Source organism: Pristis pectinata, chromosome 30 (assembly GCF_009764475.1).
Source record: "Pristis pectinata isolate sPriPec2 chromosome 30, sPriPec2.1.pri, whole genome shotgun sequence".
Lineage (NCBI taxonomy): Eukaryota > Metazoa > Chordata > Chondrichthyes > Rhinopristiformes > Pristidae > Pristis > Pristis pectinata.
The window spans coordinates 17896845-17924633 of record NC_067434.1 but is presented as its reverse complement, the minus strand read 5'-3'; the positions used below and the strand labels follow the sequence as shown (position 1 = coordinate 17924633).

General features: G+C 42.8%; 1 protein-coding gene across 1 annotated transcript in view; it reads right to left on the bottom strand.

The window, feature by feature from the left end:
• Positions 1 to 27789, bottom strand: part of ret (ret proto-oncogene receptor tyrosine kinase) — a 104865-nt gene that overhangs the window by 14063 nt on the left and 63013 nt on the right. Inside the window, 14 exon segments of the mRNA XM_052041534.1 lie at positions 1183 to 1290; positions 2815 to 2962; positions 5089 to 5345; positions 6335 to 6454; positions 8374 to 8481; positions 9693 to 9812; positions 9988 to 9993; positions 11526 to 11571; positions 11573 to 11818; positions 14211 to 14410; positions 16783 to 16954; positions 21092 to 21333; positions 24001 to 24282; positions 27340 to 27579. Coding sequence (XP_051897494.1) covers positions 1183 to 1290; positions 2815 to 2962; positions 5089 to 5345; positions 6335 to 6454; positions 8374 to 8481; positions 9693 to 9812; positions 9988 to 9993; positions 11526 to 11571; positions 11573 to 11818; positions 14211 to 14410; positions 16783 to 16954; positions 21092 to 21333; positions 24001 to 24064 — 1837 coding nt within the window. The 5' untranslated portion in view covers positions 24065 to 24282; positions 27340 to 27579.

The following is a 27789-nucleotide window of genomic DNA, read 5'->3' as shown; positions in this document are numbered from 1 at the left end:
TGGTGATGGCAGAATCTGGGAGAGTTGTTGGGAACGTGGGGAGAATAGAATGGGATTAGGGTAGGATGAGTATGGTTTCCATAGGATTAGTGTAAATGAGTGCTTGACGATCAGTGCAGACTCAATGGGCGAAAGAGCCTGATTCTGTGCTGTTTGATTCTATGGCTTTAGGGTGAAAGGGGAAAGGTTTAGGGGGAACATTAGAGGGAACTTCTTCACTCAAAGAGTGGTGGGAGTGTGGAATGGGCTGCCATCTGATGTGGTAAATGTGGGCCTCGCTCTTAACTTTTAAGAGTAAATTGATACATGGACGAGAGAGGTCCGGAGGGGTATGAGCTGGGGGCAGGTAAATGGGACTAGCCGAATAATGTTTCGGCACAGACTAGAAGGGCCGAATGGCCTGTTTTTTGTGTTGTAGTTTTTCTATGGTTCTATGGCTCTAAGGTTAAATGTAAATAGGTTAGGAGTAGCACAGTGGGGGTGGATGAGGATGGACTTGCCAGCTGCTGCAGACATCTCCTGCTGGGTGGGAACAGGGTATGTCTGCGTGCCTTCTTTCCCCACCGTTCCAGCCCATTCCCCCCTCCCCCAACCAAGTTGCAACAGTCAGGGCTGGGTCAAGCCGAACAGACTCACTCATTGAGTCAGTGAGGCCGGCTGGCGGCCGCTCTTCCCACGCCTGCTCACCCTCCCGTCACAGCTGTTCCTGCGATCCTCTCCCACATACTGGTTTTGTTCACTTCCGACTAATGAACGGTTCGGGTTACGAACTGTTCTCAAGAACGGAACCCTGTTGTAACCTGGGGACCATCTGTATTCTGCCCAGCCAGTCCATGCTGGCATTTATGCTCTACGCAAGTGTCCTCCCACACTTCTCGCCCCTGCGATCTATCTTTCTATTCCTTTCTCATTGATGCATCAATCCACTTCCTCTTGAATGTATCTTTTCTATTTCCCTCAACTACACACAAGTCTTAGCACACCTTGGGTCAAGAAGTTTCTGCTAAATTCCCGTTTGAATTTATTTGTGATTACACTATATTTTGGGCTCATGGTTTATTTCCATGTTTAATCTTAACCCAAACTTTAAAATAAATGGATTAACATCTTTATTAAAATAAATGCGTCAGGGTATAAACAAAGTTGTTGCTAATATCACCTGCGTGCCCTGTATTTACTTACCATCCTGACTGCAGGCTCCATATAGTTTGATGATATGAGGATGGCTCACTTGTTTCAGCAGGTTGAACTCAGATAAAAGATCTCGTAATTCACTCTGAGAGGCATTCTCTGCCAGACAGAAGACAGAAGGGTGTAAAGTTAACTTCAAGACAACCATCATTGCACTTAACGTCCACTGCCACACAACATTAGTTAGCAGCAGTAAATTGCACTTATATGAAATACATTTGGAAGTACTTCAGAGAACCACAATCAAAACTGGACCATGGATCAAGTAATGCTTTCTTCAATTTCCCCTTCAGCACAAAAATCAAGGCTGGCTCCTTGGTACTGCATGAAGGAAGTGTTGCACACTCAAATGTGCTGTTTTAGTAGAGAGATTAAATTGAGATCGATCCTCGCTCCAACATTAAGGATCCTGTTATTTTTTTGAAAGTGCGGGAAGTTCTCCCCAGTCTTCTGGCCAATAAACGTTATTTTTTTAAAAACCTGGTCATTAAGGCTGTTTGTGGGACCCTGCTGTTTACAAATTAGTTCCTGCAGTTCCAACCTTACAACTGAAAAACTAGGTGTAGAGCAGTTTGGGGATGAAAAGTGGTATGCAAATGCAAGTCTTTCAGTTATTCTCCTTCCACCAGCCAGGAGGTTGGATAATCTGGATCCTTCAATCCTTCAGTGATTGCTGTGATCAGTTGCTTTAGCGAATGTAACCTGTGCAAAGATGAGTCCGGTGGCTCATTCTCACCGGAATATAATTTTTTATTCTGCCTGGAAGGACAGAAATTTTGCAATAATCTGAGGAAAGAACATGGGAGTGGGCCTGACTGGAGAGCACCAGAGTCAAACACAACAAAAACAGGCCCTTTGGTCCACCAATCTGTGCAAACCATGATTTACACTGATTCTATACAAATCCTATTTTGTTCTTCTCACATTGCCATTACCTTCCCCTAGATTCTACCACTCACCTGCACTCTAGGGGAAATGACAGTAGCCAATTAACCTACAACCCACACATTTTTAGGATGCAAGAGAAAACCAGAGTGACTAGAGGAAGCCCGTGTGATTCCAGGGAGAAAGTGAGAACTCCCACAGACAGCACCGGAGGTCAGGACGGAACCTGAGTCACTGGAGCTGTGAAGCAGCAGCCCTACTACAATGGTGTCACCCAAAGTGCTAGCACAGGCATGATGAGCTAACTGGTCTCTTTGGAGACACAAGAGACCGCAGATGGAGCAACAAATAATCTGCTGGAGGAACTCAGCGGGTCAAGCAGCATCTGTGGGGGGGGGGGGGGGAGGAAGTTATCGATGTTTTGGGTCAAAACCCTGCTTCAGGACTGGTCTCTTTCCCTGCCACATCATTTCATAATTCTGCACGTTATGCACTGATTTGTAAGCACACACTTGGGTTAAAGGCTGGGTTTTGACTAATCAGTTTGTTGGTCTCCTGGTGACATTCCAATTGAGAATGAAGTCATAAGTCTGCAATCAGGATACTTTCAGTTTGACCGATAAACATCTATAACTGTGAGACTGTCTCGCATTTGGGAGCTAAAGCCACTCAATACCAGCTGTAGGAGGTTACTATATTTGCACATCACAATAACACTTGGAAGACATTCAGCCTAACCTTTTAACATCTTGACAGCCACGGTAGTATAACCTGCTTTGCCCTTGAGTTTGAAAGCCGTAGCCTTCACGACTTTCCCGAATTCTCCTTCCCCAAGGGTTTTACCCAGGACCAGATTCTTCCTTGCAAACTCCCACTTAGGGTCCTCCTGTCACAGAGAAAGGTACACAGCCACTTAAAATCACTGAAACATAGGATCTAAGTCCACTAATGTTTGTGAGTATTAATTTCAAGAAATCCATAAACTGAAATAACACCTCACAGATCATATGTGTGAACAATTTAATCTAAAATTAAATCTCTTGTTTTCACTTTTCACATGCCTGATGAGGAAATTGTATCTTGTATTGAAATGAGTAAATGGAAATTATGTTCTCTATGAAGATGATGCCCTACTCATCCATAGAAATGATAGCCTATTTGGCAATTATGATCCAGATTTTACTGTTGTATTAACGGCAAGAGTTTTAACAATCACTGCCAATGACCTCCATGGAATTGACAGCAGCTATAGGATTTCAGCGCGTGGGTTGTTTAATGCAGAAGTCAGGAAGTCGCTGTCAGTGATTCAAAGCTCCTCCACTGGCTCTCTGCCTGACTTGGCAGACAAACAGAGTTTTTCAGAAATTAGCATGCACAGAAATTAACAGTCCAGATGTAACCTAATGTGCCTCGACAGAATGGGTGGGCTTGAATCAGACACCTGATCTTTATGTTCTGCCCCACTTGATGGCCCATCAATTTGTGTACTGGGCGGCATGCTTGAGGCGATTTGGCAGTTTGGGTTAAAACTTGGTTGGGGTATTTAGAATGGGAAAGAAATAAAATTCCTTCAATCCAATGTTTGTGAATCTTCAGAACTCTCTAACCCAAGCAGCTTTGGATGCTGTGTGGCTGAGTATTTTCAATACGTATTTTTGCATCCAGGGAATCGAGAGATAGCGAGGTGGAGTAGTGTCTTTGAGGTAGAAAGTCAGCAGAACTGAAGCACTAAATGACATTCCTGCTCCTATCCATTATTGAAAAACAAAAAATGCAGATGTTAGAAGTCTGGAAAAAAACCCAGAAAGGGTTAGAAATACTCAGCAGGTCAGTCTGCAGCTGCTGAGAGAGAATTTGAGTTAATATTCAGGTTGATGAGCTTTCATCAGAACTAGGAAAAGTATATTTTAAGTTTCAGAGATGGAGAGGGCTGGAGAGAACAAAGGAAATGTCTGTGATAGGGTCAAGACCAAAAGAGACTGAATAATATAAATTTGGCCGGTGTCAGCTGGGAGAGGATGGCGAAGGCTTGATCATTGCAGCTGATTTGTCTGGTGGAAGCGTAAGTAGAAGGAGGTGAATGAGAACTGAAGTGAAAGAGAATAAAATCAATGCTGAAACACCGAGAAACAGGACACTACAACTGCTGTAAGTCTGAAGAGAATGCTGGAAATACTCAGGGGGTCAGGTAGCATGTGGGGAGGGAGAAAACCTGAGGTAATGTTGCAGGTTCATGAACTTCCAGTTGCCTGTCACTTTAATTCTCAATTCCACTCCCAATCTGACCTCTCTGTCTTTGGCTTCTTACACACTTACAATGAAGCCCAACATCTCAACTTCTGACTTCATACGTAATAGCCTTCAGGACTCAACAACAAATTCAGTAACTTCAGATAACCAGCCTTTCCAGTTTGTGTCAGAACCAGACACCTGTGACGCTAATTGTGTTTTTCTCCCTCCACAGGTGCTGCCTGATCTGTGGAATATTTACTTTTTTATTTCAGATTTCCAACACCTGCATTGTTCTGTATCTCAAAGGTCCAGCCTTCCCTCTCCCCACGCCTCTATTTGCATCTCCTCCAGACATATCCATTATGATGAACTAACCAGCACAACCCTCTCTTACCAGCACCACCAACATTTATGCCATTCAGTTCTCTCTAGATCTCCAGCCTATCACAGACGTTCTCTCCACCTTTCCACCTTAATTGCAACTCAAAACACACTTGTTTCCTAACCTTTTCTGGTCATTAACTTGAAATGTTTCACTCTCCACAGATGCTGCCTGACCACATGAGTATTACCAGCATTTTCTGCTTTTATTCGTTATGCTGTGATGTTAATGAATCAACAAACATAGATATAAATATTTAATGATTCTGTTGAAAACTTTTGATATAAACGCACAAGGATCAAAATGAACAGGTATCATGTGCATGTTTATACAAGCTCTTCTTTCATAAGACTGATCCTTAAAGGGCTCAGTAGAAAATGCAATAAAATGGCACTCACTGGTATCTTGAAGGAATCCACAGCCACTTGGTTTTCCATGGAATCTATAGAAGGCCTCCGGATATTATTGGAGGAGTAGCTGATTGGATAAGCCTGAGCTGGCCTCCTGAAGGTCATTTCTGCTGAGGCGATTGGGGGCTTGGGAGTGGTTTTATGGTATCGGTGAATGAAATAGGAGGAAAGCAGCACAGACAGGATGAAGGACAACATCACCGCAGCTGCAATAATGGTTTTACACAGATCATCGCAAACCATCTCTGTGAATGAAATGGAACAGAAAACCCCATGATGGTTCCACCAGGATGATTAGCATCAATGCACCCTTCTCCAGATCAATACCAAGCACCTTGGAGAGAGGTGTTTCTTTTCTCACATCTTATCACTAAATTAACTAAAGAGAAGATACAATGACAAACTGTCTCCCTGTATCTCCACCGAAGAGCTGCTGCCTCACGGTTCCAGCGACCCAGGTTCAGTCCTGACCTCCGGTGCTGTCTGTGTGGAGTTTGCACATCGTCCCTGTGATTGTGTGGGTTTCCTACGGATGCTCTGGTTTCCTTCCATATCCCAAAGACCTGGTGATATATCTGATAATTGGCTGCTGTAAATTGCTCCTAATGTGTAGTTAAGTGGTTGAATCTGGTGGTAGTGGATGGGAATGGGGGAAGAATATGCTATGAAGAAAAAATTAGTAGAGGAATGGGATTGCTCTCAGAACTGGTATAGAATTGATGGACTGAATGGCCTTCTATGTTGTAAGGAAACCTAAGTAGGAAATACAGTACATGAATATGCTTTTGAACCTCCAGAGGTGAGTTGATATGCTGGTACCTCAGTGCCGTACTAAGGGAGCGTTGGTTTGTGGAGGTAACATCCTTTAGACCAAAGGTTAAACTGGGGGCTATTCATCTCAGGGCGTCATTGGCTCCTCCATGGGTGGCCAGTATTGGCGATTGGGAAGAGTAGTGAACAAAATTGCACCATGTGCTGGGTTGGAATGAGATGCTGTCTTTTATCATCTTTCAATTGATATATTCATGAACTAGAGCCCCAGCACCCATTGGTTCAATTGCACTTAACAGAAAATACATCACAGCCTTGCCCACGTACCAGAAGATCTCGGCATAGTATGCTCAGTATTTTATGACATCCCCAACCACTTTGTGAGACCTCCATGTTCGGAAATTTTGGAAAATTTACCCCTTATTGGCTAATGGTAAGGAAACAATTCCAGCAGTAAACGTACCAACAAACTCATCCTTTTGGCAGATGCATTTGTTATCAGAGTAGCACACACAAGTTCCAAAGCCTCCTTTAATTCCTCCCAGCTCTCCGGGTTCAAATCCACCAACGACTTTGTCCCACTCTAAATCAATCATTAAACAGAACACATGAGACAGGTTTATGGAGGAAAGGTATTATTGCCATTAGAAAGAACTAATCTTTTCCTCAGTCACTAATCTACCAGGTTTCCCTTGCTAAAGTAAGTTGGCCTCAGTCTTAATCTCTCCATCCTGTCAAATTCCCATTCTGGGCTGGAATACCGAGGAGAAGCCAGACATTGTGACATTTGACAGGTGGTCCTTTCTTTATCTGAACGTGCACATCTGACATGACTCAAGGAAGGAACGGGAGAGAGCTGTGAAGCTTGAGCACGATCCCTCCCGCTCTCTGTACATAACTGGTGTGGGGTCAGGGAGGACAACAGGTAAAAGCAGAGGTTGTTGCCCCCAAATAGTGGATAACTGGTTCTTGGTTGCTTAGGGAAAACGCAAGGTTGAGAATCGTTGTTAGTTCTGAAGGTACTCCTTTCATTTTAATGGTGTCCAGGATCAAGGATTTCAGGAACTACAAACTATGAGGGATGAAGATCTCCCAGAATAACACAAAGCCAGAACAATGATTCTTTGTTTTGTGGGTGGGTTTCAAACCAGCACTTTCAATGGATGTTCCTCACATCCAGTCCAATAGCAGGATTTAACTCTGAGGTTTCTTTCATCATTTTCAGAGATTCTCATTTAAAATATGAACATCGGGCATTGAATTGTAGAACTGATACAGCACAGAAGGAAGCTTCCTAGTAGAGCAATCCAACCAATCCCATTTTCCCCATAGCCCCTCAAATTATTCTCTTTCAAACATCTAGTCAATTCCCCTTTGAAGATACTGATGGATTCTGTTTTGATCATATCCACCCACTGCATAAAAAATATCCTCACTTCACCCTTGTACCTTCTACCTCAAATTTTAAAGCTGTTTCCATAACTGGATGATTCAAGGATCAGAGAATATAGATTTAAAATGTTGGCCAAAAGATACAAGTGGGATGTGAGGGAAACCCTTTTCTATGCAGAGAGTGGTGACGATCTGTAATTTACCGCCTATAAGGGTGATGGAAATGAAATCACTCAGTGCTTTCAAAGGAGATGCTTGAGAGAGAGTAATTGCCAGGTCTACAGGGGGAATGGGACTCATGGGGTTTCTCTACTCAGAGCTGACACAGTCTCCATAGATTAAATGGCCTTCTCCTGTGCCACAACAATTCTATGATTCGGAGTACCCAAGGGACCAAAGGTCTAGGCATTGAGAAGGGATCTAAAAGTTTAGAGAGGTGTCTTTGGAATGAGAAATACCAGTAAGACTCCAGTAATTCGGCACCCTTGGGACTTTCTGAACTATTGGATATTACTCCTATTAGTATCCCAAGACACTTTAAATCTTTTTTTTAGATGCTACACAGTAGTATAATACTTTTTCCAGTGAACTAGCTGAGTTTAAAGGGAGATTGGGAACAAAGCCCAGTGAATTTAAAACACAAGTTGGGAACAGGGCACCGTTGCGCTTAATGGGAGTGCAGGAAACAGAACCAGATGAACTAGATGCCGGACCATTGGGATTTCTAAAGAATCAGGTAGCAGATTGTCCGAATTTTACTCTACTGCTTTGCTGCTGCTGGTAAAAGTATTGGAGATAGAGTCTGGGGAGGAAAGGACCAAAGTACAGATCTGTGAAAATAGAAGAAGCAAGAGAGAGGGGGTGGAGAAGCTGACAGATATAAAGGAATGCACCAAGGCCAAAAAGAAACTTGGGTGTAGGCAAAATGCTCAGATTGTTCACATACCTTTATTGGATGGAGGGATAGAATTAGATAAATTTCAAAGGGATCCAGAGTCTGAATATAACTGAAGAAACAGCTCTGTGTACACACACAACTCAATATCTATTTGCTCTTTCTGGTGAACTGCTCGAGATTTAGTATGCAAAGTGTGGGATCTGGTTACATACCTATACAGTCCTGTGGACACGTGCCTTTCTTCTGTTCCACCACATCACAATATCCATCAGGGCAGCTGGAGAGATCTGATGAGCAGGTAGAATAGTTTTTGGATATTCCTGCAGGAATAAATAAGAGATTAGAAATGCCACATCAACTAATCAACCAAGCACTGTATTCACCAATATGCAACTGGATTCTTAGCAGCATACAGTGATGGATTGATTGGAATGTTATGTATAGTACGAGTCAGCCATTCTGCCCAAAAGCCCCATGCTACCCTCAACTTTCTTCACAAGGATCTTCAATATGTTCTTCTGTTCCATTCCTCCTGATGTATTTAGGCTCATTTCATCTGACAAGTTTGTGGTCACTGTCAAAGATTCTCGTCCTCACATTCGTTAGGCTTATCACAAGTCTTGGAAACATCTCAGAGTAATGCGCACAATGTGAAATTCTGTCTACAGAGAAACATGAAACCATTTTATGCACAGCAAGATCCCACAGGAGTTGCTTTTCTGATGGTGCTAATGGAGGCAATGCAGGGTCGGACACCCAGAACAAATTTTGCCCTGGAATCTCTCCTATCTGTTGGACAGAAATGTCAGCTTAACATCTCAGGCTGGACAACATGTCTAACAGTCCAATATTCTCTTACTATGACAATGAAGCATTCACATTAATGATACTCGACATTCATACACAGGGCAAGGGATCCAACAAGAGAGTCAAAAAGTCTCTTAAAAGTAGCCAGTTAGCAGCAGTAGGTGGATCTAAATTGGATCAAAGCTTTTTCACTTCTGAAGTCAGTCTTCCTGTTCAGAAATCTTGAACTCTTTGTGGACTACTGGTGGGCACCATGGTCGGCATGGACGAGTTGGGCTGAAGGGCCTGTCTCCATGCTGTTTTACTCTGTGACTCAATGACTCTATTCAGATTATCTTAGAATCAGGAAAATTTTGAAGTTTTTTTGAGCTTGAGGTCTCTTGGTGTGATTTGAGAAAGCAGAGCCTTATGATGTTAACAAAAATTGTCTTGCTGTGTACCTGCCTTTTTCAATACTTCAAGTGACTGGCAAGGTCCTACAAACGTTGTCTGAAGAAAGATCAGGGACCAATTGTCCTCTTCCAAATTTGACTTAACTGCTTTCTTGCTCTGCCTAACAACAATAACTACATGCCAATTCATTGCTGAGACGTGAAAACATTAAATAATTTTAAATATTAATACTGACATGTACTTAGTTCACTCATTCAGCAGCCAGTATTATACATAACAAGCATGCCAGAAAGACGTGCTATTGCATGAAATTATTACTGAACATTCTTACCCTTCTCGTTGCCCTGTCGCCACTGACATCTCCCAGTTAACGTTCCAAGTCCACCACATTCCTCGCACTCCCGACCGCTGCTTGTTTGTTGCACAGATTTTGGGCAATTATTATTCTGTCCTTGTCTAGGGAGAAGAAACATATGTTAATTCGATGCATTTTCAGCCCTGGTTCAAATCTTCCTTTGTGAGCTGTATTAAAACATCACACACATTCTCATTTGACGTTATCATATGGTGTTATTTCGACTTACAAACAGCAAAGGAGTGAATCACATCCGGGTGGAAACATCAACTGATGTCTTAAAACAGGATTAATGATTTAGGCCAAGTTGGTGCAGCTTGTAAAGACCAAAATGGTCCAAACTTTCAACATGTTCATAGCCAGAACAGAGAACCCAAGAAAATAGGAGTAGCAGGAGGCCATCAAGCTACCTGCCATCCAGCATGATTGTGGCTGATCTTCCCAGGCCTCCACTATTCTTCTTTGCTAGTTTCCCATAGCCCCCAACTCCCTGATCTTTCAAAAGTGAATCTACCTCATAATTATCTAGTGTCCACAACCCTCTGAGGTGGAGAATTTCATAGATTTACCTTGCTCTCCCTATCTTAACATATGCATTATCTTCTGATGTCAGAAAGTTAACTGCGAATAATTACGCCACATGGTAAATAAAGAACCCTGGTACGAGGGGAACTGGATCGGAGGGATGGGGTAATTCTTCATCTTGCTCTTTGATCAGTTGTCCTGCAACACATTATTTACTTTATTAATTTTTCACTATGCATGCATCAATGGCAAGGTCAACATTTATGCCATTCCTAATTGTTCTTATCGAGCACATCCAATTTTCCTTCCACTGAGGTGGCACTAAATTGTTCTTAGAGCTTTGTCATAGATGCGCACGAAATGTGGCAGAATAATTGTGTTCTGTGCCACACGGGTCATTCCACAATCACAGAGGGGTAAGGAGTAAATCTAAAGATCTTAGACAATGCAGAATGAATCTATAATTCCTGGTGTGTTATGTCTACACTATGGAACAAGTGGGTTTGATGGGCTAAACAGCTTTACTCTCTTTGCTTATCCTGCATAATTGGTGTTGAACTATGCAAACCTGTACAGTAGGGACGTGAAATTATCCATGCATTTATATCATGGCAATATGCCAATGTGCACCAAATGTTAATCTGTTGTGAATCCCACCATGACTACATAAGAATTTGAACTTAGTTTAAAAATATTAAAACTAAAATGTGTTTATCAGTAGAAGTCATTGTGAATTTGTTGGATGGTGGATATAACAGGTCCACCATCATTCTTTAGGGATAGATATCACCTATGGGTCAGGTCTCGATATGATTCCAGACCTACAGTGATAAGGGTGACTGCTAATTGTCTTCTGAAGTGATGTTGCGCACCATTTGGGTTGCATCAAACCTTCTCAGACCACCTGGGGAATGGCAATAAATAAAGCCCTTTCCAGCAATGCCTGGGAATATTTTTTTTCAAAACAGGTTCCCAAATATAACGTAAGAATACTCAGGAGATTCCCTCCTCTCCCTGTGCAATCCATCTGTTCTTCAGTCCCTTTTACAATAACTGCCCACATTTCCCAGATCAGTCACATTCTTTAAACTGGGCATGATGGACGAAAGAAGCCTTGGCCATAAGGACCCCCCAGTGCCTGCTCTGCCATTCGATAAAATCACGGATTGACTTTACAGTCCTGCCCTACCACCACATCGCTTCTTTCTCATCTGCACTAATGAAGGAAGAGACTTAATAAAGGAGGAAAAGCAGGAGTTCAAAGTAAAAAGCACTGATACGCACATGTGCCCTCGAGCGTGACAATAATGTTGGCCTTTGCCTCTTCCTTGGCTCAGTGATTCATTAGCAATGATGATGTAGTGAAGTTTGTAGCACGTGCTGTTTCTCAGCATCTTCACATCATTGATGTACAGGATCCCAAATATGTCTTCGGCTTGCTTCAGAACTCCTACAATAGATGAGCAGCCTTTGTCCTGTTGCGTGATGTTCTCTTCACTGTGGATCACTGGCACCAGTGTGTAGGTTATACTTAAAGCTTGAAAGTTCTGACAGTTTGCAATGCAAATTCTTCCAATCTGTAATCCACAATGAAGAGTTCAATACACAGATAACACCCCAACTATCAAGTGCAACTGACATTGCTTAACATTCTCACCTCTGAGTTGGAAGGTACAGAGTTCAAACCCTTGTTTTATCTTAAAGTTATTCATGTGATGTGGACATCAATGCCAAGGGCAGCATTAATTGTAGTGGTCTGGGTATATTCTGCATTCTGTTTTCTTCTTTCTGCCTCAGGTAATTATGTACAGAATGATCTGTTTTGGATGGCATGCAAGCAAAGCTTTTCACTGTATCTCAGCACATGTGACAAAAATAAACCAATACCAATATATATTTAACCATAAATCAAACCAAACAGCGATGAGTCGGAGTACAGGAAGGAGATAGAGAGCTTAGTGGAATGGTGTCATGACAACAAGCTTGCCCTCAATGTCAACAAAACAAAAGAGCTGGTCATTGACTTCAGGAAAGGGGGCGGTGTACATGCACCTGTCTACATCAATGGTGCTGAGGTCGAGAGGGTTGAGAGCTTCAAGTTCCGGCGAGTGAACATCACCAACAGCCTGTCCTGGTCAAATCATGTAGAAGCCACGGCCAAGAAAACTCACCAGCGCCTCTACTTCCTCAGGAGGCTAAAGAAATTTGGTTTGTCCCCTTTGACTCTCATCACCTTTTACAGATGCACCATAGAAAGCATCCTATCTGGATGTATCACGGCTTGGTACGGCAACTGCTCTGCCCAGGACCGCAAGAAACTGCAGAGAGTTGTGGACACAGCCCAGCGCATCACGGAAACCAGCCTCCCCTCCTTGGACTCTGTCTTTACCCCTCACTGTCTTGGTGAAGCAGCCAGCATAATCAAAGACCCCACCCACCCAGGATATTCTCTCTTCTCTCCTCTTCCATCAGGTAGAAGATACAGGAGCCTGAAGGCACGTACCACCAGACAAGGACAGCTTCTACCCCACTGTGATGAGACTATTGAACAGTTCCCTTATACAATGAGATGGCTATGACCTCACGATCTACCTTGTTGTGACCTCGCACCTTATTGCACTGCACTTTCTCTGTAGCTGTGACACTTCACTCTGTACTGTTATTGTTTTTACCTGTACTACATCAATGCACTCTGTACTGACTCAATGTAACTGCACAGTGTAATGAATTGACCTGTACGATCGGTTTGTAAGACAAGCTTTTCACTGTACCTTGGTACAAGTGACAATAATAAACCAGTACCAATACCAATAACTCAACCAAACTAAACCCAACCAGGCCCACAGATATAATCTATAGTCTATAATATACTTGTATAATATCTACATTCTATAATATTTAGAAGAATTTTCTATAGGTATATCAGGAGCAAGAGGGTAGCCGGGGAGAGAGCAGGTCTCCTAAGGAACCAGAAGAGCAATCTACATGCAGAGCCAGGTTATGTGGGCGAAGTCCTAAATGAATACTTCTCATCTGTATTCACCAAGGAGAAAGACGTGGAAGATAGTGAGTTCAGGGAAGGATACGTGGATAATTTGGAGCACGTCGATATTAAGGAGGAGGTGTTACATTCATGGGACACATAAGGGTTGATAAACTCATTAGGAGTTTTAAAGGGGATCTGAGGGGAAAGTTTTATTTTTACACAGGAAGTGGTTGATATCTGGAACACATCGCCAGAGGTGGAGGTGGTGTCATTTAGACATTTAAGAGACATTTAGACAGGCACAAATAGGCAAGGCATAGGAGGATATGGACCTAATGCAGTGTGAATGGGATTACTGTAAATGAATCCACTAGGCAGAGCAAGAAAGCAGTTAAGTCGCATTTGGAAGAGGGGAAGACAGATCCAACATCTGGTCATCTTCACATTGCTGTTTGTGGAAACCTGTTGTGCTCCAATTAGACGTTATGTTCCTTATTCTACAACAGTGACTACACTTCAGAAATACTTCATTAGTCGGATATCCTGAAATTCTGAGAAAACATGATAAAGTCTTTCATTTTAGAGGAGTGGCATACACTAAGAGAGGATTCCATCTAGGAATTAACTAGAACAAGTGGGATACAAGTACAAGACCAAGGATTGTGAGGCTGTGGAATGCTCTGCTAGAGTTAGTGACACTGTAGAGATTACACTGATATTTTAGAACTGGTTTGATCGATAGTTGAAGGAAAGGGTTAGGTTATGGAAATCCATTGTACATTCATTGGTAAAAATAGCCCACAGTCTACAAGCTTCTCCCTCAAAAGTAGAGTCAGAACTCAAGGCTAAGATTAATGGACTGCGCACAGCCAGCATTAAATTACATCTGCATACTAATTGCTATTAAATTTCCTCAGATGTTCTAGTTTTGCTGTTCATCTTGCTGAAAATCTGGTCATTTAAATAAAGCAATCACCGATCACCTTTGCAGAACGTCCTGCATTCCTGTTCACTGAGAAGTAGAATGTTTTCTCAGTGAACTCGATGACAATAGGCCGGACCGTGACATTGAAGTGAAGCATCACTGAACTGTTGGAGCCACTGTACTCTGTGTCCTGGACCAGTACGTCCAAACTGAAGGATCGGTTCTCCGAAACTGACAGGCTTCTCTTCAGTATCAGCTCTGAATAAAACAGGAAAATATATCAAATTACACTGGGTCCACAGCAGAGGAATAGTTCACTCGGCCCACACAACCTAGACTGGTGCTGATGCTCCACACAAGCCTCCTCTGGAACCTCCTTTAGATCAACCTACCAGTGCATTTACTCATCTACCTTCATATCCTTTAATATTGGTCAAATCAATTGATCTATTTCCAATCCTTCTACTGATAGGCACAGGTTAGCTGCAACTTTCAGAAGAATTAGAGGGTCTGCAGCACGGAAACAGGCCCTTCAGCCCAACTGGTCCATGCCAACCAAGATTCCCATCTAAGCTGGTCCCATTTGGCTATATCCCTCTAGACATTTCCATGTACCTGTCCAAGTGCCTTTTAAATGTTGTCAATGTACCTGCCTCAGCCACTTCCACTGGCAGCTCATTCCTTATTTAGACCACCCTCTGGGTGAAAATGTTACCCCTCAGGTTCCTATTAACACTCTCCATTGTCACCCAAAACCTATGTCCTCTAGTTCTTGATTCCCCAACCCTGGGAAAAAGACTGTGCGCATTCACCTTATCTACGCCCCTGCTGATTTTATACACTTCTGTAATATCACCCCTCATACCCCTATGGTCCAATGAATAAAGTCCCAACCTGCTCGACATTTCTCCATAACTCAGTCCCTCGAGTCCCAGCAACATCCTCGTAAATCTCTTCTGCACTCTTGCTGGCTTCATGGCATAGAATCAATTCACACTATAGTCCCAATAGTCTGAACTGATAAGATTGACCCTGATATGTAACTTGGTGGAAAAGCTGAATTTGATATGCCAATGTGAGCATTTCCTTTGTGAGTGATGAGGGTCTACAGCTCAGTGTTTGACAGGGTAGGAGGCACAGAAATTCAGCACTTTTAAAAGGTACCTGCATGACCATATGAAGGTTACAGACTAACAGCTGGGAAGTGGGATATCGCTGTACAGATTTTGTTTGGCTCGTATGGATAGAATGGGTAGATGAGTAACTACTGTGCCATAAATCTTTATTGACTGTATGACTCACAGCAACACACCTTTGCTCCATCTCTTTTGCAGTCAACCAGTTTCAATCAATCTCATTGAATTTTGATCCAACTATTGTCCAATGGATTGGACAATTACTGATTTAACAGTTAGTGTTTCAATCTGTCATTGCAATATTGATCTGCTGACCTTTACCATCCATCTGTCTCAAGCTTTCAAACAGTGAATCCTTGTATGTCCAGAAAGGGCTCACAGAATAGATGTTAGTGAGGTTCCTCAGTTATCTCTCATCAGAAGACAGACTGTGAAAGGAGAGAATCTCCTCTGAATTCACACAGGCACAAAACTGAAGATCGGCTTTGTGTGAACCTCACAGGCTGAATCGCTGGAGCTGCTCAGTATGGGGGAAACATTTGTCATGAAGTAGTTCTGGTACACAGCAGAATGTAGTGAAAATTGCATATCATGCAATCTGGATGTGACAAGATATTGAAATTGGTGTAGGCTGAGCTATCATGCCCTCTTCCTTGGAGAAATCAGTATGCTCACCATTCCATTCAGTAAAGGAATGAACAGAATGTTATGCAGGCCACAAGTTTGGCTGTTGACCAGTAAGTTCTACTGAGGAAACTATAACATTTACAATTCTGTACAGCATCTAACTGTGGACTGTTTTTGTTTTCTGTGTTCTTTCTTGTAAAAATTATGTTTAATTTATGTTTTTCTTGTGAATGCTGCTTATCTGATGCTATGTGCCTGTGATGCCGCTGCAAGTAAGTTTCTCATTGCACCTATGCATACATGTACTTGTGCATGTGACAATAAACTCCACTTTGACTTTGAAAGACCCTTATGAAGACTAAACAAAAGCTAACGATAAAACAAAGGATAGATGATCAAATTGAAAAATGGTCCCAATGTTAACACAACAAGATTTTCTTCCTTTTGCAGGAATCTGGAATCTGGAGCAACACCCAAACTGCAGGAGGAACTCTGTGGGTCAGGCAGCATCTATGGAGGGAAATAGACAGTTGACATTTTAGGTCAAGATCCTTCATCTGGACTAGTGAACCTGAAACTCAACGTTCATTTCCTCCATAATGCTGCCTGACCCGTTGAGTTGTTCCAGCAGTTTGTGTGTTGTTCCTTCCTTTTGTATTCCAGCTTCCTTGCACTAAAGGCCAACATAATGACCTTTAGCTTCTCCTAGTTGCAAACCTGTCCAAGGGGCCAAACCTGTGCCTTAAAGACACTTTGTGACGTTATTTAACTGGGCACTTCCAGCCTTCTCCACTGCTATTTTAGAGTCTGATCTCTATTTGACCCAGCCACTCTTTGCCAAATCGAAGGCTTTTGGTGAGGGTTTACCGTATTTGTTTACCGTCCCCCGGGCAGGCCTGTCCACGCTGGCCGGTATCTCCAAGGCTGTGGGCTTCACACGGAAGTTCTCAGTGATCCATGTGTCATTCCGTGTCACAGTAGTTGTGTACTTAGTGGTGCTGTCAGTGTCATACACAAAGAGAGCTGCCACCACAGTGTGCTGCAAAAGAAAAACAAGCTTCAAAACAAGCATTGCCAATGGCAACAGCAAACGCAGGACAAAGTAGATCTGGAATGTGTGCGATCGTCAAATCCCTCCCTAAACTGTGAGAGAAACTTCAAAAAATTCCAACTGACTTATGGAAAAGAAAGGCAAAATTGTGGAAAGTATCTCCTTTAATTGATTATGGTAATTTGCAAATGTTTCTGGAATGAAACATAGTTTAAGCAACATAAATCATAACCTTATATCATGATTGTGGAGTTTTTTATCTTTGTTACCATTTTTCTTCAACATACATCATTATGCCAGTCCATGAATGTCATTGGTTCTTGGCATCTGATGCAGCAATGGCTGAGCCTGGGTGGGGTGTTAGCTGGTCCTGGGAGAGGGCATGGTGGAGACCCCGGGAGCATGGGTGGGAGCAGCTTGGCTGATTTGCCCATTGCAATAGAGGCCTGATATTGCAGAAGCTGTAATTCCTACCATTTTGCAATTGAGGGTAGGGCATTAAGTGACAGTGCAGCATGAGCATTGAGTAAGATTCAGACAGTTTTGACCGAGGTTCAAAGGAAATAAAAATATGGGAAAAAGGCACCGGATTATAATCATGTCAGTTCTGGTCTCCATTTACTTTAGTATTGTATAAAATCGAGACCCATCTTCATTGCCCTTGTATGAAGCATGCAATTGAATTCACTATCTGGCCATTAAGCCTCCACTGGAGAACATCATCAGGTTGAGTAGTCCAATCCCACAACCCTCCAACCTTCCCATTGTCCCACCATCACTGACACTATATTCTTCCCAAGCAGTAATGTATTTCATGCTGTAGAACAACGGCTGTAGAGGGAACTGCAACCAAAGAGAGAAACCGAGGGATCATGACTTTCCTGACAAGTCGGAATGGGACACAGGGAGGGAGGAAGGTGCCTCAGCAAAGTTAAAAAAGGAGACAGGGAAAATAAAAGGGCAGGCAGTTCAAGAAATGTAATTGAAGAGGGTTTATATTTGTCAAACAATCATGCTACATACGACAACAGAATACTACATGGATGTCGTGCGAGGTTTGCCCCTCAGACCCTGGAAGGTTTTATCTGCATGATGGTCAGTGCTCTCTCAGCTCGAGCAGACTACCTTACTGGCACCTATGTATTAGGGAGGGATAAGATTTTACAGATGAATTACTGGAAAAAAAAAACACTCAAATTACAATAGCAAATAACAGCAGGTACAGGAGAAGAGTGGGTCTGTGTTAGACAGGAAGCGGAAGACATAGTTCAGATTGTGGGAAATGATCACACTCCTCTCCTACTGCCCATGTTCCTGAAAAGAGGGGGAAATGAAGACTCAAGAAATGGCTGTGACAGAAAGAAAGAAAGTCTTCATTTATGTAGCACCTTTCACAGCTGTTTCAGGATGTCCCAACACCACTTTACAGTGAATGAAGTTCTTTTGAAGTGTAATATAGGAAACACGACAGCCACGTTGCACGCAGCAAGGTCCTACAAACAGGAATGTGATTATTCACCAGATAATTTATTTTAATATGCTAAGTTAAACATTGGACAAGGCACACATTGCTCTTGGTCAGAATGGGGATCTTTTGTAATGATTTAAAGATGTCTCAGCCAAAGCCAGCTAGCTGCTCCAACCACGGTGTAGCCCTCCCACAGTGGCGCATCATTATCAACTTAGATCATATGCTCAAGCTTCCAGAGTGGGACTTGAATTGAAAACCTTGTGGCTGACAGATAAAAGCCAGAGCTCATAATGTTGGGCATGGCAGTTGGACAATCCAGCAGCCTGTTAAGGAAGGTGAGAGGGAGAAAAACTGAAGCAGGTGGGTATTGGTGGATTTGATTATTTGGTATATAGAACGCATTCTCTAGATGCAGGCACAAGGAAACTCAAGGTACCTGCTTCCAGGAAGCACGGGGTTAGATATCGGGTATCCACTTTGACAGAATGCTAGCAGGAGGATGGGAGGACCAATTTTTTTATGCTCAACATAGGTAGAAGTTAACTAACTATAGAGCTTCAGAGCTTAATGGAAGAGCTTGGCACCATTCCCAACTTCTAAGTTACTGCTATATGGGGCACCTCCTCAAATGTTAGATGAGTTTGCAATGGGAGAGCCTTTGTAGACTAAATGGGCTCCACTCAGGCAAAGTGGGAGCAGAGGGGGTTGACAGGTGCAACAGGTAGATGTGATGTAGCAGCAGTTAAACTTTATGGAAGTTACAGAAGCTGCAAGCAATCACGTTGGAGCAAACTCTCTCGTGCACCAGTAAAAATGGAAATCAAAGTTTTTAATTAATTTATAATTCCAATAGTGGGAGATAACAGAGTCAAAATGTTAATAAATCAACTGGGAGAAGTAAAAAGCAGTGGAATGGTGAATTAATGCAGAACATCTAACAAGGGAAGATGGACGATCTGGAGGTCTTGCAGGGTTGATAAATTGAACATCATTAGTGTCTCAGGAGACATGGTGAAACGATTGCAGTTAATGGGATACATAACTGGAAGAAATAAATTGTTCAGAAGAGACAATATCAGGAGAAAAGGAGATGGTGTGGGAGTATATGTAAACTGAGGCTCGAGTGAGGAAGAATGTATGAAAGAAAAGGCCAGGCACTGAATTACTTTAACTGGAATTACTAATGGTATCAAAGATACACTAATTACTGAAAACGTGCCAAGGGGACTGAAGAATGGCAGACATTACACTTATTTTTAGAAGTGACCCTCTGGAAACTACAGACCAATGAGCTGACACCCATTGTTAGTGAAATAATGGAAAACCTTTTTAATGATAAGACCCTGGAACAAGTGGAAGGAAATAAAATCATAAATCAAATAGGGTCACGTATGGGAGGTCTTGCCAATTTAACTGAAATGATTCAATATTTGCTATATGCTTTCCATGGCAGTGTGGATAGAGAGCTCAGTAGGTACAAGCAGTGAATGTAGTTCCCTTCGATATCAGTTCTTTTATTATTCATTCATGGGATGCGGACATGACCGGCAATGTTGGCAATTACTGTCCATCCCTAACTGCTTCTGAATGGAGGATACAGTTTACAGTCAACCACATTCATGGGTCTGGAGTCACACAGAGGCCAGACTGGGCAAGGACGGCAGATTTCCTTCCCTGAAGGACATTCGTGAACCAGGCGGATGTTTATTACAATGGGCTGGCTTCACAATTTATGATTATTAAGAATACCTTTTAAAAAAAATCAAAATTGACTTAATTTCTCAGATTTAAATTCCCTGGATTCCATGGTGGGATTCAAACTCAAGTCCCCAAAATGATAGGTTAGAAATCTGGCTACTGGTTCAGTAATTTAGCCATTTCCCAGTTACCCTGGGAAGGTTGTACCTCTCCATTCCAGCACTGAACATAAAGAAAGCAGGAAATATTTTGCAACAGACAAGTTAATTGGTTGATGAATAGGCAAATGGTACAAGGATTTTACTGACCACTGTCTCACAAACAGCAACACACATGAATCCTCAGCCAATTCTTTTTGGAAGTTCACAAGGGTCTCTTTTGGACTCTTCTTAATATTTCCATCAATGACCTTGACCCGGGCATCTCAAGTGCAATCAGTAGCCTGCTGTTGATAAGCACAAAGCCAATGAAGGCTGTGGATTCTAAAGCTGACCTGGACCAGCCACAGGAAGACTTGAGCATCCTCAGGACTGGACAGGCAGGCAGCAGATGCAATTCAAAGCAGAGAAATTCTGTGTTTTTTATGGGAATAGAATATCCAATAAGGAACCTGTTACTGAACTGCTCAGAAAGTGATGGCATCCTGAGGATTTGACAAGGGGCTATAATCTCTTAATGCATATTGCTTTGTTTGTAAATGGGCTGAAGCTTGCACACGCAGGTTTAGATTTAACTGCACAGAGGGCATGTGAATGCTTAGTATGGGCCTTCCAGAGAGACAGCAATGCAGAACCATTTAAACGAGTCATTCAGAAATGTCTGGAACGGGTGTTGAGAGCTCATGTTTGTGGGACAACCCAGAAATTTCAAAATAATTACTTCCACTATTGCCAAATAAAAACCCATAAGCAGGAGACAGACATTAATCTTCAGCCAAATCTCGTTGGAAGTCCTACCTCCTTCCTGTTGAACTCAATGAAAGCCTCAGCTGTGTCATTGCCATCAAGGATATATGGGGCGTTATCGCCTTTGTCGAGGACGGTTACATGCAAGGATCTTTCAACTTGAATAATCTGGGCAAGCGTCCGCAACGTACACTTGACAATGATGTCGTATGTCTCCGTCTGCTCCCTGTCAAGAGGCTTTACCACACTGATCTCAGATGTTTCTTCATTGATCCTGAATGGATTTGAAGCATCTGAAAGATGAAAGCATTGGAGTAACATTTGGTGCTGTTCCCTACAAATTCCTGGTACTTTTAGCCAACGGTCAGGAGAGGGGAGTGGGGGGTGGAGGCGTCCACATAAGCAAAATTGATTTTTGTCAAGCAATGGTGTTCAGGGTTCTGAAACCCACATACATACAATTACAATACAAGATCTAATTACTCAGTGAAACAAGATCTAGGGGCTGAATGTCTCCTCCTGTTTCCTGTTACTTCCAATGTGCCCTCAGAAAAATCAGCCCCACTTACCAAATAGATCAAGCCCAGTGCTTATAAAATCTGAAGGATTAGCCTTGTCAACCTTGTTTAAAGCACCAAGCAAAGTCTCATTTGTCAGCTTCAATAATGATGCCCCTGTACTGACAGCATGAGTTCAATACTTTCACGAGGGAGGTAACATATTGCCAGTGGCAGGCCCTCCCCAGATCTCTGAGGTGAAGACGTTATTCAATCTCACGAATCTACCTTGTTGCTATTTCCCAATAAATCAGTAATGTAATGTTCCTAGTCTGCTCTAAAGGTCCAGAGACCTCACCCAGGGTTCATGGTTCAGGATACAAAAAGAAAAAAGGTTCAAAACAGCACACAGATTCTTTGGCAATCCTGTTCAGGACATCTCAAAGCACTTTACAGCCGTTGATATACCTTGAAGTGTAGTTAGTGCTGGGAATATGAGGAATGCAGCAATCAGTTTGCACACACCAAGCTCCTACTGGTAGAAATATTTTAATAATCAGATAGTGATTTTAGTAATATTGGTCAGAGGGATGAGTTTTGAAGCTACAATTCTCTGAGTCAGAATTAAGAGTGCTACCCACTGACTCAACATAGAGGATATAGTAATGTTGTCAATAAACAGCAGTATTGAAAACACAGCAACGATGTCAAATGATAGCAATACTGCCAGTATATAACGGCATTTCCAGTTTACAGTAAAGTTGCTGGTGCAGGGTGATATTGCCAGGATATAATGATATTGGCAAATTACAACAGCGGCAGTATCAATTAGCAATGATATTGGATATATACAGTTCTGTTGCACAGACAACATGTGTGTTTGTGGGATCTTTATGTGCAAAGATAAATGATAGTGCTAGCCTATATAACATTCAGAGTCCTTTCTCATGAAATATTACTTTTAAAGCACTCCAGGATCTTCCCACAATGTGAGAAGTTGCGTTTAGATTTACCTCAGGGTCTGCCCAACACCAGGTGGTGCTGTTGTTGAAGAAATACATCAGCCGAGGGACAAAGGACTCGCACTTTAAAGGACAGACTTTCTGTTTCTGGGCCTGGGCATTAACACAGGGAGAGTGGATGAAACACTCCTGCATTTCATGTTCCCCAATGGTCCTGCAGGTGCAATAATTGCCCTGAAGGGCATTAATACTGTTACACCCTCATGTTGGTACTGAGAAGTGTTGCTCAAAGAAAGGTTTGCTTACTTTGCCATTATTAATGAACATCCACTGCATCCTCAAGCTCACTGTGAGCAGCATCTTGGTAGGTTCACCAGGATAAATCTTGCCATTGAAGATCAACTAATATGCTTACAGAGCTGGGTCTCTTCCATTGCTGTTTCACCCACGAGTCAGCATGGAAAAAGGTCATTCAGCCCACTGACTTCGTACTGACCATCATGCACCTATTTACATTGATTCTATTTTTTTTACTGCGTCACTATTATTTAAGTAGAAATCCCATTTCATTCATCCCACCTTCCCACATTGCGGAGAACGTTGAAAGGAATTGACAGGGAAGATGGACAGAAATGTCTTCCACTGGCACTGGGGGAGTTCCAGAACCTGGGGACAGAACATTAAAGTCGGGTGCAGACCATTCAGGAGAGGAGTGCGGAGCTCCATTCCAATCCACAGATTCTACCACTCGCTTACACACTAGGGGAGACTTACAGTGGCCAATTGATGTACATCTCAGTGATGGAAACCGGACCACCCAGAGTAAAACACAATGATGCTGGAGGAACTCAGCAGGGCCGGGCAGCATCCGTGGAGAAAAGCAGGCGGTCAACGTTTCAGGTCAGGACCCTTCTTCAGGACTTCTTTACCCAGAGAAACCCTTGCAGTTGCAGGGAGAATGTGCAAACTCTACATAGACAATGCCAGAGGTCAGGATTGAAGCCAGGTCTCTAGAGCTGTGAGGTAGTAGCTCTACTAGATGTACCACTGTGCCAGCCCATGAAGAAACCTGAAATAAGGCAACATTATCTTCCACGCCCTCTGTAAGTTGCGTCACTTTTGGGTGGCCCTTCTGTAATTGACAGAACATAGCCACATGAATAACAGGCCCTTGAATCCTACCATTCAATTAAATCAGGGTTGATCACCATTAACTCATTCACCTGCCTTGACTCTATGACCTCTTACATTTTACCAAAACCCTATTGGTGTCAGATGTGAAATGATTGATTGAGTTGGCATCTACTGTGAATCTGATGTAATATTTTGTCCCCTAGAACTCCCTCACTGCCAGAGGAAGATGTTTCTATCTGTCTCTTCTGTCAATTCCTTTTAAAGTTTTTGTTGTAAGGATGAACCACCCAAAAGCAACACAAAGACAAACCCTACAGCACCCTCCCAGTGTTCCACCTGTACCCATCCCTGAGAACACCACAGTTACCTGTCCCGAGGTGATAGGAAATGTTGGCATGTTGGCATTGGTACTGGTTTGGCAGGGAATTCATTTGAAAGAAAGTTGCAGGATCATTGTTCTCAATAATTTGAACCTTGGAATCCACTTCTCCAAAGCAAAGGTCTTCCACTGTGATGTTGCACAGGATGGTAAGATTTTATTCACCACAATAATTATGACCTGTGCCTTTGCACTCCTTCTCATGATGTGGTTCAGGGGCAGCAAAGATATGCAGCATGATCTTGTATAATTCTGGTCCACCCATGTTGCCTGCAACAGACAAGATGAGAAAAAAAAAGATGTAACTCTATGCATGAATCAGAAACATCCTGAACAAGACACAGTTAAAATTGAGTGGCATTCCCACCTGGATCTTCACCATCCTACCTATGTCTCCTCCCTCAAAATACCCTTTACAATCTACTTCCTTCACCAAGTTCTAGTTTGGTATTTCCATATGTGACTGTGTAAAAACACAAGGGCTAGCAGATGCTGGAATCTGGGACAATAAACAAGCAGCTGAGGGAACTCAGTGGGCCGGACAGCATCTATGAGGCAAAGGGATAGACAAGACTGTCCCTGAAACATCGATTCTCCCTTTGTCTCCACAGGTGCTGCCTGACCCGCTGAGTTTCTCCAGCAGCTTTTTTGTGACTTTTTTTTTGTTTGACAACACTCTGAAGTACCTTGAGATAATTTAACCCATGAATGGCCCTACACAAAGGCAAGTTGTTCATGAAACGTGCACATTTTCTAGTGGAAATATATTCACTTTAAGAACTCAACATAGTTGTAGCTAATATTCCAACCATAGGCTTCTCAAAGGTTTTTGACCTTTGCCACATATTATTGTTGAGCTTAGTGAACATTTCACCTCAGAGTCAGCAGGTTGTCACTTTGCATCTGACACAAGACAAAAACTTAGGAGTAGAGTCTTACCATCAACACCCTCTGTTAAATAGGGAGTCTCACCCTCATCTTTACGGAAGATTAAATGCTTTGCACCGAATCAAATTAATTTTTGTTTTGTGTGTGCTATTGTCTGTCCATGAATTGCTTTGACATCACTGGGATCTGGACCACTGGGACTAAGAGTGTTGATGTTTGACAAGGTACAGTAACTGAGGCAGGCACAGGTTAATAATTATATTTCTGCTGACATTGTTCATCCCTCTGCACTGTTTGCTTGGTAAACCCTTTCAGATAAAAGAACACGTTACTACCTGGGTGACGTAGGTGAGAGAGGTCCATTGTGTGGTTTTTCCTCCATCCCCTTGAGGAAGATCTGAAAGCAGCCAGCAAACTCCCATTACAACACACAGTGGCTCAGCTCACAGAGCTGCTGCCCCACAGCTCCAGCGACCTGGTAGGTTGATCCTGACCTCTGGTGCCGTCTGTGTGGAGTTCTTACAGTCCCCTTGTGACCTTGCAGGTTTTCTCCGGGCGCTCCATTTTCCTCCACATCCCAAAAACTTGCGGGTTGGTAGGTTAATTGGCCACTGCAAATTGCCTCTAGTGCGTAGCTGAGTGTTAGAATCTGGGGCAGGAGGAGGGGGGGGTGGCAAGTTGATGGGAATTCAGGGAGAATAAAATGTGATGAATGTGACTGGGTTCTTGATGGTCGATGCAGACTCTGTGGGTTGAAGAGCCTGTGTCTTTGCTAATGTGATTTTATGAATTTAGTAGGAACACACACACTCCTGACCTACGGTTAGCAATCAGGAACAACATCTGTGCCTGGCCTTTATCCTAATTCTTAGGTCTTACTGGATGAACTCAAGTATTATAAGCCTTTCTCCAACCTTAAATCAGCTAACTAGACATATGTTTGGGTTGTGTGTTGCAGAGGGGAGAAAAAATTTGCCTGGGTCTCTGTGCCTTAATACTTCACCTACCAGCTGAGCAGTTAGAGTAAAATTAATGAAAGAAGAGATACTTCTTACATTTCTATAACACTTTCCATTGGCTCAGAATGTCCCAAATGCATCACAGCCACTGAAGTACCATTTCTTTTGAAGCACAATCACTTTTGGAATGTCAGAAACACAGCACCAATGTGCACACCACAAACCTCCAAAACAGCAATGCACCCGTGACCAGATTAATTGTGTGTGAAGTTAAATATTGATCAGGTCACCGGAGAAAACCCCAACCCTCTGGCCTTCTTCGTAATAATATCCTGGTATACTTTATGCCAGCAAAGAGAGCAGAACACCCCCATTTGAACCTCTCATTTGAAAAACCTCCAATATTGTAATGCTCCCTTAGTACTGCACTGGAGTGATTTCTGTACTCTAATATCAAGAGTGGGACTTGAACACACAAACCTCCTGTTGGTTGAGGGCGATCTGGTTCCAGTTAGTGCATTGTTTACCGATCAGGGTTATGAAGGCTTTATCCGTTTGTCTGACCAGCTTGTTCTTTGTTGCATGCTGAATGACATCACCATTCAGCTTGCACAGAACTCAGCAATTTATTTTCATGATGTGTGCTGCAGATTCTCAGATTGTATTTCTTGATCAGTTTTGCACCATATTATATAATGCATAAATTTTTTTACAGGATGTAACTTCTTGGCATTTATATGCAAAACAATTTAGTAAAACTCTAATAAATCTACCACCCTTGGAACTTTGGTGGTGCCAGAGAAAGTTTTCCAGGCGATTGGATGTTACTCCTATAAATACCCAAATGCACTTTTCTCTCACTTTCTTTTATATGCTACACAGTGATAAAATAAACTTTGCAGTGAGCTTAAAGGGAGAAGGAGAAACACTTTGAATGCTAGCTCCTGACCCATGGCGTTCTTGACCCCAAACCCATCTCCATTAACACACTCAACCCACCACAGCCCAAACCCCAGCTCTGGCCCACACCCCGGGACCCCAGGCCTGGCCCACACTCTGGGACCCCAGCCCTGAACCACACCCTGGGACCTCAGGTCTGGCCCACACCCCGGGACCCCAGGCCTGGCCCACACCCCGGGACCCCAGCCCTGGCCCACATTCCGGGACCCCAGCCCTGGCCCACACCCCAGGACCCCAGGCCTGGCCCACACCCCACCTGCACCCTGGACCTGTAGCTCATCTTCCGAACCAATGAGAGAGCTGGATGCCAAACCATCAGGATTCCAAACGATCGGAAGCCAGATTATTGGTGTTTTACTGAATGTTTTGGAGAATAATATACAAAATAATATAAACGGCATTTCCCCCTAAATATTCCTGTACCACAGAATAACTGGTTTAATTTATTAATATTATGTGATGATGCCATCCAAATATTAATACTTCATTACTTACCATGCAATACAAAGGATTTACTTACCCAGCACATTGAGGTCACTCTCTTCTAGTGTCTTGTTAAGGTAAAAGACCCCAGATCGCTCATCGATTCTGAACCAGTGATGTCGGAATCCACTCAATGGATTGTTGCAGAAGCCAAAGTAAGCCTTGTGATCCCCCTCATCGGGTAAAGCATAGACCTGGAGAAGTGGAGTGTCTGCTGGCTGGCCGATGTATACTGTGGCTTGGTAGGTCTTCCTGGGGAAGTATAATCCAAGGGCAGCTGGATGGAAAAACAAATGTGTGAGAAGAAAAACAGAAGGAGAAAGGAAGAAAGAAAGAGCAGAATGGAGAGAGAAATGAAAAAAAGACAAAGACATTTTGGCTTTGCTGCCAAAATTTATAAAGGAAATTTTTTAACTCAAAATCACTGAAATTTCTACATTTTCTGAACTTGTTTGAACCCAATTTTCCTCGTGTCTGTATTTTAATA